We start from the raw sequence: 14,745 nt of genomic DNA, 5'->3' as shown, positions 1-14,745 counted from the left end.
ATCCAGGCTTGGAGCAGACGGGGCAGAGTACAGTTAGGAGTAGACGCCACATTCCGGAAACGTTTCTCAGTGAACTTTCTGGGGTAAGTCCTTCAACCCTCCTTGCTGAATAATATTCAACTTTATGAAGTTATTTCCTTTCTCCGAAGACTCCAGTGGTTGTGGCTTCCCATGAGGCCACGTGTAGGTACAGAATTGTCTTGAGCCTTGAGCAATGTTTGCTGTGTATTCTAATGTTTCCCTATTTTAAAGGAAATAGCTGGTTTTAAGTTTTAATCCTCAGATTGTCATTCTTCAGGGACGGCAGCCCCAAACACAACATGACATCTCATCTACTCACTCATGAAAGATTAAAAAATGGAAACGAACACATTTCATGTCGTGCTCTGCGTCACTTCTGCTCGGACTCGTAAATCCACATCTCTCTGCTTTGGCCACTTCAACTCTTATCCAATCCTTTCTTTAATTCATGATTTATTGCTGTAAGTTACTTCTTTTCGCCAGATTTATAAACTCACTGTTCTTTATATAATACCTACTTTGTACACTAGGCAACAAGACAGTTAATTTATTGTCTCTGACTTGTTACCTTGAAAAATTACATCAATGCTAAGTGATTGCCTTTTAGCCTCCATAGCCAATGAATTTATTTTACCTTTTTGGAGAGGATGATGTGAGGTCATAGGATGATCTATATAATCAGTGAGCAGAATGAGAAGGAGCAAGTTGAGAGTTCTCTACAAGAGAAGCCAGGAAGGAAGAAGCCGTCTATTTTGTCTGTCTCGCAGCCATCATGTATAAGCTGGTCTCCTGCTGTTTGCTCTTCATAGGATTCTTCAATCCTCTCTTATCTCTCCCTCTCCTTGACTTCAGGGAAGTATCCCTTCAACTCTCAGGTAAGATTTTTTTTCCCCTTTATGTTAGTCTTGAAAGAGCCTTCACCAGTCTTAAATTCAATGTTAGAGATAACAATGGGATTCCTGCTCAAAGGGGTTTTGGGTCTTGTTCTATCAATACTTCCAGCTTTGAAAAGAATATTAGAGGATCCTCACCACACGTTTTAGATGTAGAAATGGATACAGTTTTTTTTTCTCTCTCCCTCTCTACAAGTAAAAGGAGAAGAAGGAGAATATTTTGTTTCAGGTTGCCTCTGTAGTTCAGACTCGCTTTGGGTAATATAATTTTTTTTCCAATTTTAAAAATTGCATGCAATTTAAAACATCATTACTTTTAGTTTTTACTTTAAATAAACTGACTGTAGCACTGGTTGTTCTCATTATAGATGTATAATGGATTTATTTGTTTTACTTTATATTATGTTAAAAAATCATCTGATGTGTGTTCCATGAAACAAAAATGTTCATTAAATTTTTTTTAAATGACAAACTAGGGAGCTAGGGAGTTCATAGATTTCCAAGTATGTTGATCGTTTCCTTTTAAGTTAATTCAGTTTAAGTCTAAGTTAAGTTAAAAAATATATCAGTCAAGTAGGACTCATCTTGCCATTGTCTTTCCATTTAGTTTAAGAAATGAAAAGGCTAATGCTGGGGTATTAGGCTCTATCGAAATCTGAACTAGATTTGGTCTTGTCTTCAATCTAGAGTACTTTTAGACTTTTTTTAAATAAAGAAAAACAAAAAACGCTCCTCTGAGCCACGGAATTTCTAATTGCTAGCCTCTAAAAGTTCATCCCGAGCAGCTTTCTGATGATTACCGGGCACTGTCAATCAACTTCCCGAGTCACCGAGATGGTTGCTGGCGGTCCCCTAACGGTCAAACACAGGCATTCATTTACTGAATCGCTGCTGCTTACAAAGAAACAGTGCACATCTCGAGATGAAATAAGAAATGAAAACATTCAGATATTACTGTCATCTTCAAAAATCTACATGTAATTTAAGAAACTTGGGTGAAATGAGTGTAGCATCTCAGATTCTAACGAGTGGCAGCTTAGCTGAGAATTTGTTCTCATTTATTTCTCCAGAAAGAAGCTTTCATGACATCAGCACTTACACATAATGAAGTTTTATAGATTTCATTAACATTCTTCAGAAGTGCTGCAAACGTGCTCAGCTGCCTTTACGATGAGCTCTTCACCATCCTCCAATCAAGGTTGCAGTGATTTGTAAGCCTGCGGAGTGGCGGTGCTGCACGTGGCCTCCCACCCTGACTCCCACAGCCTCGAATCACAGCACAGTGGCAGGGCTGCACTTACCACGCCGCACACACACTTTGTTTAACACACCCCAGAGTGCCCGTGCCACACACTTTACGCACACTTACCATATATTCTATATGCCATCTGGTCAACCACTTTTCACAAAGGAAATGCCACAATCAAGTTCCTTACAGATTATTTCGAAGCTGATTCTAATAACTGTATTGAAATCTTGAGGTTCAGTAAGAAAGAGGTGATGCCATCCTACTGGCTTTATAGGAAGAAAATAACAATCTTTATCTTTCCTCTCACTCCAATTTCCCCACCCTAATATCTAAAAGCAGAAGGGCATTAAGCAGCAGTAGATGAGTAGAAATGACGGAGAGTCCGACTTTTTGAACCAAAACGGTTTTGAGAGAGCCTGTGGCTCAGCCCTAAGCTCGTGTTCAAGGCAGTCGTGGGACTTGGCGCTTCACGCAGGCGTCCGATCCACGCCTCCCGGCTTCCCGTTCTGCCAGCGGGCACGCGGGATGGCAGCATTTCCACTTCTCTTTTAGAAGATACTGATGACACATCATGAACTTAGTGTCGGAAGTTTTTCTGGTGTTCATCTCCCTATCTCTGGTACTCTCCAAAGATACCAGGAACAGAAATAACTAATTGAAGGATGAACCAAATTGCAAGTATCTGTTTTTACTCTGTAGCACCTGATGAAGATGTGCCATTAACTCTGGAGGAACTAGAAAGAGTTTCCCTTCTGCAGATATTGCCAGAGGTGCTGGGTGCAGAAAGAGACGATGTCCTCAGGAATGCAGGTAAGAATCTTCTCGTGTTTACAGCATGTCTGATTTAATTGCTACTGAACTTACCATCTGTCCTTGTCTAGAAGAGGCAAAACCCTATTTTGGAATGTAAAGATGAGCTATATAGCCAGGGGTGGTGGCTCACGCCTGTAATCCCTGCACTTTGGAAGGCCGAGGCAGGCGAATCACAAGGTCAGGAGTTCAAGACCAGCCCAGCTAACATGGTGAAACCCCACCTCTACTAAAAATACGAAACATCAGCTGGGCGTGGTGGTGTGCACCTGTAACCCCAGCTACTTGGGAGGTCAAGGCAGGAGAATCACTTGAACCCGGGAGGCAGATGTTGCATTGAGCCGAGATCACGCCACTGCACTCCAGCCTGGGTGACAGAGTGAGACACCATCTCAAAAAATAAAAAAATAAAATAAAAAATAAGTAGTTACCAACACGCTCCCCTCTGGTCTCTGCAACCAGCTTTTCTGCAGCAGCTGCTTGCACGTGCCACGCCCTTTGGCATCTCAGCATTTTGTCTTTCTGTGTGGACTTTTATTTTTGGGGGGGTAGGAGTTGGTGGTAATTATTCCAGTTTCCAGTGAATGCAATTTAAAATGCTGGTTTCCCACTTACTGAAACCTTAAACAAAGTAATCTTTCTGTGCTTCAGTTTCTTAATCTGTAATCAGAAACACGTAAGTTTCCACCTCAGAAGGTAACTTGTGAAGAGTCAATGAGTCAAGACAAGTAAAACTCTCCTTGGGTCACACAGAAAATAATCAACAAACTGTCAGCTTATTCCCCCACTGCCACATTCCTCCAAGCATTGACACAAGTGCTCAGGAAGCTCTGGAAACAAAATTGAGCCTTTTGCTGAGCACAGTGGCTCACACCTATAATCCCAGCACTTTGGGAGGCTGAGGTCAGCAGACCACTTGGGGTCAGGAGTTTAGGACCAGCCTGGCCAACATGGTGAAACCTCGTCTCTACTGAAAATACAAAAATTAGCCATGCATGGTGGCAGGTGCCTGTAATCCCAGTTACTAGGGAGGCTGAGGCAGAAGAATTGCTTGAATCCAGGAGGCGGAGGTTGCAGTGAGCCAAGATCTCGCCACTGCACTCCAGCCTGGGTGACAGAGCGAGACTGTCTCAAAAAAAGAAAAATTGAGCCTTTTAATAGGCATTGTTTAATAGACAGGAGTTTATTTGTTGTGTCTTTGACGAGCTACTGGACTGCTAAGTTACTGAGGAAAATGCAGTGACTTTTGTGAACTCGAGATAAGAACAGGAGTGCCTGTCTGCATTCAAGAGAGTCTTGCTGCAGTGTGCAAAAAGACTAGAAACTAGTCATAATTTAGTAACATTATACATGTACATGTGTATATATTAAAACAAACATACAGGATAAACAACGGATCTGATGAATTGGTTTCAAAACTGTTTTGCAGACTCGAGAACCAACATTTTTAACCCAAGAGGAAATTTGGGAAAGGTGAGTGACTCTATTTATGAGTGAGGTTTAAAAGGTGAATGCTCTGTACTGATTTTACAGGACTTTGAATTCATGAATGAGGAGTGTTCTTGGTGGAAACCACAGCTTAAAATAATTGGCCAGCATTATTTCAAAGCATTAATTTTTCCCAATTTTGATTGATATGCGATCTGAATGCAACAAGAACTTACCAGTGCCTGTTTTGGGTAGATCAAACTGGTTGTGAAAGAATGAAAAAAATAGGCGAGGTCCCTGCTGTCCAGCCTGGCATCCACTTGTGCTCTCATCTGCCATCTAACATGCGGCCCCGCCAGCAGCGCCGGGAGCGCCAGGAAGCCAGTGAGGAATGCAGAATTTCAGGGCCATCTAGCGCCCGGAGAAGCAAAGTCTGCATCTTAACAAGATCCCCAGCTGATTCCCATGCACGTGAAAGCATGGAGAGCACTGCAGTAACATCTCATGGAAGAAGGCCATGCCCCAGACATTGACGTGAACCGTGTGCAGGAGGCTGGGTGCAGTGGCTCAGGCTTGTCATCATTCCAGCACTTGGGAGGCTGAGGCAGGCAGATCACTTGAGGCCAGGAGTTCGAGACAGTCTGGGCAACATAGCGAAACCCCGTCTCTAGAAAAAATACAAAAACTTAGCCGGGCATGGTGGCATCCATCTGTAGTCCCAGCTACTTGGGGGCTGAGGCAGGAGAATCACTTGAACCTGGGAGGTGGAGGTTGCAGTGAGCTGAGATGGCGCCACTGCCCTTCAATGCAGGCAACAGAGTGAGACGCCATCTCAAAAGAATATAGTACAATACAACACAACAGAACACAATACAAACAATACAATATTTTACACAGAAGATAATAAATGTGCAGAACATGTTATTGACTTACTTATTTTTGAGACAGGATCTCTCTCTGTCACCCAGGCTGGAGTGCAGTGGCGTGATCTTGGCTCACTGCAACATCCACCTCCCAGGTTTGAGCAATTCTCATGCCTCAGCCTCCTGAGCAGCTGGGACTACAGGAGCCCACCACCACACCCAGCTAATTTTTGTCGAGATGGGGGTTTTACCAAGTTGCTCAGGCTGGTCTCGAACTTCTGAGCTCAAGAGACCTGCCCGTCTCAGCCTCCTAAAGTGCTAGAATTACAGGTGTGAGCGGCCTGCCCAGCCACTGACATGATTTAAATAGAAATCGGCCAATGAGGGTTTAGGAAAATTCATGACCATCACTGGTCTGAACAGACTGGAGGCACACTTGTTAGAGGCAGGGAGGTGGGCACAGGAGAGTGTCCCACTGGGCCCGGGACACTCATTACAATTACAGTCCAGGGAAAAATGCAAATACTTTTAAGAAGTCCGTTGTCTTGACTAAAGATTCTTTTTTTGTGCAGAACTCTTCATTCGTTGGTAACTTGCCTGTTTTTTTGTTTGGACTGTTTTAGTTTCAGACTTCCTCTGGACAAGATCCTAACATTTTACTGAGTCATCTTTTGGCCAGAACCAGGAAACCATACAAGAAACGTGAGACTCCTGATTGCTTCTGGAAATACTGCGTCTGAAGTGAAATCAGCATCTATTAGCTCAGAAACACCCACCTTAGAACAAGAAAAATAAAACAATGCTTGACTTGAAAACACTGTGGAGAAAAACCAGGCAAACTATCCCCTGTTCATTTTCACCTGGAAAATAAATCCTCTATGTTTTGCACATAGCACGAGTGGTTATTTTCCATATAAACGTGTCCTGAAAATTTAAAGTTATTCCTTTCTTCCATTTATCCTAGAAAATTCTTTGAAAATTCAGAAGCGAAGCTAATAAATGAACAGAAGCAAACACTAAGAAAAAGTCATGAAAGTTAAACTTGTTAAATGACAAATCATTTAAATAAATGACATTATCTCAGCTATGATGTCCTCTCAACCCTTAAAAAGGAGAACATACTACTTAAAAAACAAAGCACGGCCAGCCAGGCACAGTAGCTCACGCCTGTAATCCTAGCCCTTTGGGAGGCCAAGGTGGGTGGATCACTTGAGCTCAGGGGTTTTAGACCATCCTGGGCAACATGATGAAACCCTGTCTCTATCAAAAAGACAAAAATTAGCTGGGCATGGTGGCAGGCGCCTGTAGTCCCAACTGTTCAGGAGGCTGAGGTTTGAGAATCTCTTGAACCCGTGGGGCAGAGGTTGCAGTGAGCCGATACCGCAGCGCTGCACTCCAGCCTGGGTAACAGAGGAAGATTGTCTCAAAAATAAAAAATAAAGTACAAAATAAAATAAAATATAAAAAATAAAAACAAACCAGTATCTTAGCTTGGAAAAATCTCTCAAGTTAAGGATATCTGAGATGAAGGGCAGGAGCGTCTGACGCTCCCTGGTTTCTGAAGTTGGTCGGGGACGTTCATATGCTGAGATTCTTTGTTTTAGCTGACCAAAGTCCTGAACACTTGAAAACTTTAATCTGCTAACATTGAGACTTGTATGATCACAGTTTCTTACACTAGGGAAAAACACCTTGCGGTTTCTAACAGAAAGCTGAGGCAAGATTTACGATTGTGGAAGCAATAGCCTGGCTTATGAATTTTTACAAACCATGTGTGTAAGTACTGACAGATTCCACGAATACATCTGTATAATGTGGTTTACATATGTATAGAATATACAGTGATACAGTGTAAACTCCTGAGAGTTCTGTGTGGTTCTCGCACAAAACCATGTACATGGGAGGCCCGGGTTTACCGTGTACATGGGAGGCCCGGGTTTACCGTGTACGGGGAGGTCCGGGTTTACCGTGTACATGGGAGGCCCGGGTTTATCGTGTACAGGGGAGGCCCGGGTTTACCGTGTACAGGGGAGGCCCGGGTTTACCGTGTACGGGGAGGCCTGTGTACCACCACCCGTGGGCACCCAGGAAGGAGAACTGTGCAGACCCCAGGCACAATTAATATCTGAAGTATAACTCACTGCTTACTTATATCTAGTTTATATATATAATCATACTTAGTCACATATAATCTGCCAGATCTGTAGGGCTGTTGGCCCCACCGGGTCGTGGGGTGTCCCTTATGCTGTGCTGAGATGCAGGATCCGAGAAGTAAAGTGACAGGACACTGAAGAACTGGAGAAGAGCAGCTGGACTTGGGGTCCACACCACCAATGAGCAGAGACGGGCGAGGCCCCAAATGTCTAGAAGCGTCTGTATTTATTAGGTACAAGGCAGGGGGAAGGGTCGTGAGTGAGGTCATCATCTATAGGCTTAGTGACAGGGCATACACAATCACGTGAGTCACAAACGAGGGGGCCACCCCATATGTCACCTGGGCAGATGGGGGGGTGGGAGGGCTGTGCGCAGTAGGGGGCCATGCCATGTGCAGTAGTAGAGTGTCATGTACAGAAAAGGGGTCCGCCCCCATTTGGTCACTGAGGCAAGGAGGTGGGCTGTGTACAACAGGTGACGTGCGGAACACTTCTTATCTGGGGGGCTGGAGACTTCAAAGGATTTCTAATAGAAAGATACTGTAAGCCAATGCAGTGGGAGCTGACAGACCTGTGCTCTTATTTATGGGAGGCTGATTTGAGCTGGCACAGAAGCGAGAAAAGACTGACAGGGTGTACAGCTGCCATGACTGGTCACACCAGAGGGGTTCTTCTCCCTCGGTTATTTGCGGGATCTCAGGCCTGAGGCCTACTTTCCACAGGAACTAGATGCAAGGTACTACAACTCCTTTATCAGGAGGAGAGTCTCTTGCTCCAAGCCTGCTGTACAGTGTATGCCCTTTCAGGCACAGACGCCACCGCCTGGGTCTTTGGTTCTTGTCCTGGTCTGGCTATTTTCCCATGTACTGCTTCTGTTCTGTGACTGCTCCAGGCATTCCTCCTACTACAAACTACTATATGGTTATACAGAAGGATTCTATAAATCAGCACTAAATGTGTCAGTACAGCTCTGCCTACATCCGTTATATGATTATACAGAAAGATTATATGAAACTAAGTATGATTATATATATAAGCTATAGTAAGCAGTAAGTTATATGATTATATAGAAAGATTACATGGGACTAAGTATGATTATATATATAAGCTAGATATAAGCAAGCAGTGAGTTATACTTCAGGCACTAATTGTGCCTGGGGTCTGCACAGTTCTCCTTCCTTGGTGCCCGTGGGTGTGTTACCCACAGGCCTGGATTTTTATGAGAAACTGGTTTCCCTTGTTGAGCTCTGGCATCCCACCACATCCAAGAGGAAGGGTCAGTACCAACCAAACAGCAACACGCAACTTGTGTCAATCTTGTCACCAAACGTCACACGTCTCCTAGAGTAGAGGTCTCGTAGAGTTTACCTTGTTGACGACATCAAGAGCAAATCTAAGGGAGAGATGTTTTAAACTTGAAGAACGAACGCACAAGCTCAGAACATGTTGACATTGAGGAGAGCTATGATATTGTGGTATGCCTCTCACTGCTGAAATTAAACCAATCCTAGTTCTCTGGAACAGAATGTTGGCACCACAAAACTGTTCTGTATCAGAGAACTTAAAAGTGAAATTCCATTGTAGAGTAATCCTGAAACCCCTGCTCATGTCAGTGGTGTCAGGTGATGATGCAGAGAGACTGGGACTCTCCTGTCAGGTTTCTGGGTTGATTCCTACTCCCACTGCACACCAGCTGTGTCTTTGACCCAGTTATTTGACTCCCCCTGCCTCAGTTTACTTCTCTGTGAAATGAGGACAATAACCATGCTTATTTCACAGGGCAGTTGTGAGGATTAAATAATTCACGTCAAGCACTTAGACTGGCACCTGTCACAGTGGTCTACATGCAACGCACACTTCGCTATTTTTCTTCCTGCTCTTGTTGTTATGGTTTTTGTTACAGAAAAGAAAGGTGCAAATAGTCTGAAAGGTGTAAACTTTAAAAAGCTCTGTTGGCTTCAGGATCTGGTTCCGTATCTTAATTTCTAGGTTTTGTTGCCACCAGTTACACAGTCAGATCTTGTACACAGGTTCATTCTACAAAATCTATTAAGAGAAATTTTGATAACCAAATTTTATAAATTTGACATTAAAATAAGTATTAAAAATATGTACATATATTCAGGACCCAATAAATTCTTCAGAGTGCTGAAATGGGGACTAACCCATTTACGCTGGAGATTGGATTTTGTGTGTGTGTGTGTGAAAAATCAGACCTTGGCGATGACTTTGGGCAGGATATAAGTAACTCCCACAAGCTTAGCATTCCAATAACGGAACATTAGGTGTAAAGGGGTTAAATAAGCCAATAAAGTCCCAAGTGCCTGCATCTTTATCCTCCATATAGTAGGCGCTCACACTGGCCAACGCGAACACAGAATGTGGCTGAGAAAGCAAGGTTAACCAATGTGAGGGCCCCGACAGACCACAAGAAGCAGTTCGAAATGATACAGAACACACACTCAAAGATCTGTCAACACAGAGCAGGACAATTTCTCACGTTTTACATGTACACAGTTTATTGTTTTTACTTAAAAAGACATCCAATTCAAATATTACTAATGATTAAAAACAAATTCAGAGTTAATTATACATTCAGTTGAAACAAAATTTCAATTGGATTAAATATACACTGTGAATTATAATGAAGTTTCACTCAATTGCAAAACAATTCCATTCAGACAGCATCTTGTTTTTCATAAATCTTGACTTCTGACCAAAGAAAATACAGCTTCTGGATAACATTTATGTAAACACTGAAGCCGATAATATACATTTTTACTTCCATTTTCTATAGTCATTAATATAAAAAGTTAATAAATTTGAACAACAAAGTTTAAACTGGGGAGAGCCCCCTTGGGGGGCGGTGGTCCAGCTGCTGAGCCCCCTGCTCACTGCCAGCAGCAGGTGCAACCCGAGTGCGTGGACACGTCCACCCACAACAGGAGCGCTCCTCATGCTCTGACAGTTCTGTGACAAGCACCAGTTTCCAGTGAAACCTTGTATAACATGTACTCCAGAAAATGTGTACTAAGGCAAAGAAATGAGCACATTTGGATAATACAGATATCCAGAAATAATGGAAAAGAAAGGCTTCTATTAGAGAACATAAGGCTTAAAATAGACGTATATGAATGCACAATGATCCTGATAGCTACAGATACTGTTTTTATTTACAGAAGCAAAAACTTTATTACTACAGAAGATCACTGATAGACAATCTACTGGCTGGTTGTTTCAAATTTGATTTTTTCATCAAGCAAAAATACCACACAACCTGATCAACACATACACAAAGGCTTCAGAAATCACTTAAGTATCAAGATGGAGCAGAATATGAGAGCTATTTATAAAACGGGAATATCTGCACGGAACTGCTTAATATCAGAAAATTCAAGCACTGCCAGAGGCAGCATCTGAAAATAGTGCTGACACCTTAAGATGGAATTATCATCCAGAAAACCAGTGCTTCGAAAGAAAATCTGAGCTACGGGGATGGTCATCGTGGATAAAAAGGTTGATTTTCCTAATCATTATCAGGATGCATTTACAAAAAGCTGTAACATTTCAAAGGAGAAAGCAGCATTTCCCTAAAACAACCACAAAAAAGAAGACAAAAATAAGTTAGTTTGTTGCAAGTTATATAAAGACAAAAGGTTACTGTAACCTTCATTATGTATTTTTTTTCCTGACTTCAGGGGTGTGAATTTCATGTATCATCCCAAGTTTGAGAAGGAATCAGGGACTTCTCTAAAGAGCACCAGAGAGTGAGCTGATTTATCAATTAAACAACTGCACTCACTTCTTAGAAGACACAACTACAACCGCCATAGAAAGCACTGACTGAAGGAACCACAGGGCCTTGTGGGAAGGACAACTGAGCTCGCCGGGACGTTTTCTCCTGTGCGACCCCCATGACACTTACCCCTGGTCAAGGGCAAACAAAGGCAGAGCCAATCAGACCTCTGGTAGGGCTGGAGTGACCTCTTTTGTATAAATTGATTGGAAAGAAAGAGTTAACTGTTAATTTTGGTAAGAATGAAAATTTAAACACAGAAGCATACAAGAACGATACTAGCTTTTACATTACTTGTGGAACTTTTTACAATTAAAAACATTCAAAAGGGCAACACCATTGGTTGAATAAGCAGCTCTTTCATTTTAACATTACACATGTAAATGCTAACTTAAACTCTCAAAAGAATAAGCCCATGGTAAGCTGATCAATGTTTAAGATACGACTTTCAGAATTTCACTGGAAGGTGGAAAATCAGTAGGAAAGGCATCTTCAAGGATGAAGGTCAAAACTTAACCCTCAAAACCTGGTTATCCCAGATATGCTAATGGACAATACATGCTAACGTGCTGTGAGAAAACCGGAATGTTTTATCTTAAGCAGGGGAACGCCAGGTTGAACAAAGCCTACGTCAATGTACTACATTTACGCAAACCATTATGAAAAGTATACAACCTGTAGATGGGAGTTCTTCAAGCACTCTAAGGTGAAAGTGACTTATGTAACAGAACAAAATAAATCACGCTAAGGTCTGGGCTCATTCTAGCTAGACTTCTAATTATAATTTACTCTGGGTGACATCTGAACCTGAGATCCACATACCTCTTTAGAGGCCATCCAATCTCTTTAGAAGACAACTCAACTAGAGAAAGAGCCTCATTGGCCATTTTAATGTATCAGGAACAAAGAGAAGTATGACTTTGTATACAATATCTGCTTCAAAAAGATTATGTGTATTAAAAAATCCAGAAGAAAAAATCTTAAGATTCACTGCTAACTTCATGGTCAAATATTTAAAAGTCCAGGACTTAAAAAGGTCTGTTTGTGTAACATGTCTTGGAAAGGGTACGAAGGTTCATCCTCACAGTCGCTCAACTGCTGTCTTCTGCCTGACCACTGGATGTGGCCGCATCATCAGCTGAATCTGCACTTTCGCAAGTGACACAGGCCTCCAAAAAAGAACAAAAGCAGGCACGTTAGCTGATGTCAGTGTCACCTGAAGAGTTTTAAAACAGTAAAAGGCTGGTCAAGCAACATGTTTCTAACTCCCCGACTTATTAATGTCTGAAAATATTCATTAGAGCGCATTCTTCATTATTAAAAGGCAAATGACAAATTGTTTAAATACAGTCATGTGCTGCATAGCGTTTCAGTCAACAACAGACTACATATATGATGGTGGTCTTTCTTTGAAGATTATCCTACCATATTTTAATGGTACCTTTTCTATGTTTAGATACACAAGTACCACTGTGTTACAAATGACTACAGTATTCAGGCTAGTAACAGCTGTACAGGTTTGTAGCCTAGAATCAAACGGCTGCCCCATAGAGCCTAGGAGTGAGTGTAGCAAGCTACCCCACCTTGGTTTGTGTGAGTACACTCTAGGATGCTTGCACAAAACATCCCCGTCACTAAGTGGTGCATGGACTGCACTTTTGTTTAAATTGCTGTGGGGCTTATCCTTCATATATGTGTCTATTTAAAACCAGAAGAACAACACTGAAAAAAAAAAACAAAGACACTTAATAGTAACCAGCCCAGCTCCTGCTTTTTGGTGAGACCCTATCCAGTCATTCTTACATGACAGACACTCATTCTTTTCTTCGAAAATGGAGATGGGGAGATGATTCTGAGAAGATGGCAGAGTAGGAGGACTAGGACTCTATCTCCTCACCGAGACAACAACTGCACTCACAAAATCAGTCTGAGGTAACTATTTGGAGCTCGAGTGTATTTGAAGGCCTGCAACTTTCCGGGGAGTGCTTAGAGGGTAAGCGGTGGTTGCCTGTGGTCAATTTCAGCTTGAAGCACAGTAGCAACTACCCATCCCTGACCCTGGGCAAGGCACGTATTCCTGGAGCAGCTTGCACACAGCTTGTGGGAGTTGGAAATAAGGACCCTGTCTTCCAACAATCAAAAAATGAAAACAATAATCAATACACCCTGGGAAAGGAGAGAATCTGGTTTCCAGAATTATGACTTTATTAGATTCAAATGTCTATTTTCAACCAAAAAAAAAAAAAAACCATTAAGGCATACAAAGAAACTGCAAAGTACAGCCCCAGCATGTCCAACCTGCTGTCCATGGGCCACATGAGGCACAGGATGGGTTTTAATGTGGCCCAACACAAGTTTGTAAACTTTCTTAAAACATGAGGTTTTTTTGGTGACTTATTATTATTTTTTCGCTCATCAGCTATTGTTAGTATATTTTATATGCGGCCCAAGACAATTCTTATTCTTACAATGTGGCTCAGGGAAGCCAAAAGATTGGACACTCCTGGTATAGGCCATTCAAAGGAAAAAAATAAACCAATAGTAGAAGTCTCTAAGAAAGACCAGATAAAATAATTGCTAGACAAATATTTTAAAACAACTGAAAGATGATCAAAGAACTTGTGGGGCACAGTGGCTCATGCCTATAATCCCAGCACTTTCGAAGGCCCAGGCAGGTGGATGGCTTGATCCTGGGCAACATAGTGAGACCCCATCTCTAAAAAAATAAAATAAAATAAAATAAAATTAGCCAGGCATTGTGGTGCACACTTGTAGTCCCAGCTACTTGAGAGGATCACCTGAAACTAGGAGGTGGAGGCTGCAGTGAGTTGTGATCACGCCACTGCACTCCAGCCTGGGTGACAAAGTGAGACTGCCTATAAAAAAAAGAAAAAGAAAAAAAAAAAGCTGGGTGCAGTGGCCCATACCTATAATCCCAGCACTTCAGGAGGCCAAGGCAGGTGGATTGCTAGAGCTCAAGAGTTCAAGACCAGCCAGGGCAACATGGCAAAACCCCATCTCTACAAAAACTAAAAAATTAGGTGGGCATGGTAGTGTGTATGCCAGCTACTTGGGAAGCTGACGTGGCAGGACTGCCTGAGCTCAGGAGGCTGAGGCTGAGGCTGTAGTGAGCCAGGATCATGCCATTGCATTCCAGCCTAGGTGACAGAGTGAGGCCTTGTCTTAAAAAAAAGAAAAGAAAAATATGATGAAAGAATTAAAGAAAGGCATGGAGAAAAATCAAGAAAACAATGTACAAACAAATGGAAATATCAATAAAGAGACAGAAAACCTAAAAAGAAGCCAGAAAGAAATTCTGTAAATAAAAAGTACAAAATTGAAATAAAAAATTCACTAGAGGGAGTCAAAAGCAGATGTGAGCAGGCAGAAGGAAGAATCTGTGTATGAAGACAGGACAATTGAAATTGTCCAGTCTGAGAAACAAAAAGAAAAAACACTGAAGAAATGTCAACAGAGCCTGGAGGACATGTGGGATACCATCAAGTGGACCAATGTAAGCACTATGGAGGCG

At 42.2% G+C, this 14,745-nt stretch overlaps 2 protein-coding genes across 5 annotated transcripts in view; one reads left to right on the top strand and one right to left on the bottom strand.

The window, feature by feature from the left end:
* Window positions 1-297: 297 nt before the first annotated feature.
* UTS2 (urotensin 2) lies at window positions 298-6,154 on the top strand. The gene is made up of 5 exons (XM_012473672.2): window positions 298-482; window positions 874-896; window positions 2,863-2,973; window positions 4,403-4,446; window positions 5,888-6,154. The coding sequence occupies exons 1-5, from the start codon at window positions 358-360 to the stop codon at window positions 6,002-6,004; spliced, it is 420 nt and encodes a 139-aa protein (XP_012329095.2). The 5' UTR covers window positions 298-357; the 3' UTR covers window positions 6,005-6,154.
* Window positions 6,155-11,433: 5,279 nt separating this feature from the next.
* PER3 (period circadian regulator 3) overlaps window positions 11,434-14,745 on the bottom strand; it is a 61,678-nt gene continuing 58,366 nt past the window's right edge. For all 4 annotated transcript variants that reach the window (XM_064363198.1, XM_064363196.1, XM_064363197.1 and 1 more), the window contains one exon: window positions 11,434-12,382. In XM_064363198.1, the coding sequence (XP_064219268.1) occupies window positions 12,305-12,382 (78 nt within the window). In that variant the 3' untranslated portion in view covers window positions 11,434-12,304. The remainder of the gene's footprint in view (window positions 12,383-14,745) is intronic.

The sequence above is a fragment of the Aotus nancymaae genome, unplaced genomic scaffold (genome assembly GCF_030222135.1).
Source record: "Aotus nancymaae isolate 86718 unplaced genomic scaffold, 86718_ANA_hifiasm-v0.15.2.pri h1tg000053l, whole genome shotgun sequence".
NCBI classification, from domain to species: Eukaryota; Metazoa; Chordata; class Mammalia; order Primates; family Aotidae; genus Aotus; species Aotus nancymaae.
Note: the sequence above shows the minus strand (reverse complement) of the source record. Positions and strands in the feature narration are given on the sequence as shown.

Excerpts from the sequence above, each read along its gene's own strand:
- UTS2 (XM_012473672.2), top strand. The coding sequence starts at position 358 with ATGGAAACGAACACATTTCATGTCGTGCTCTGCGTCACTTCTGCTCGG. Across the intron at positions 897-2,862 it reads AGTATCCCTTCAACTCTCAG|CACCTGATGAAGATGTGCCA; the intron begins GTAAGATTTTTT and ends TTTACTCTGTAG. Across the intron at positions 4,447-5,887 it reads CAAGAGGAAATTTGGGAAAG|TTTCAGACTTCCTCTGGACA; the intron begins GTGAGTGACTCT and ends GGACTGTTTTAG.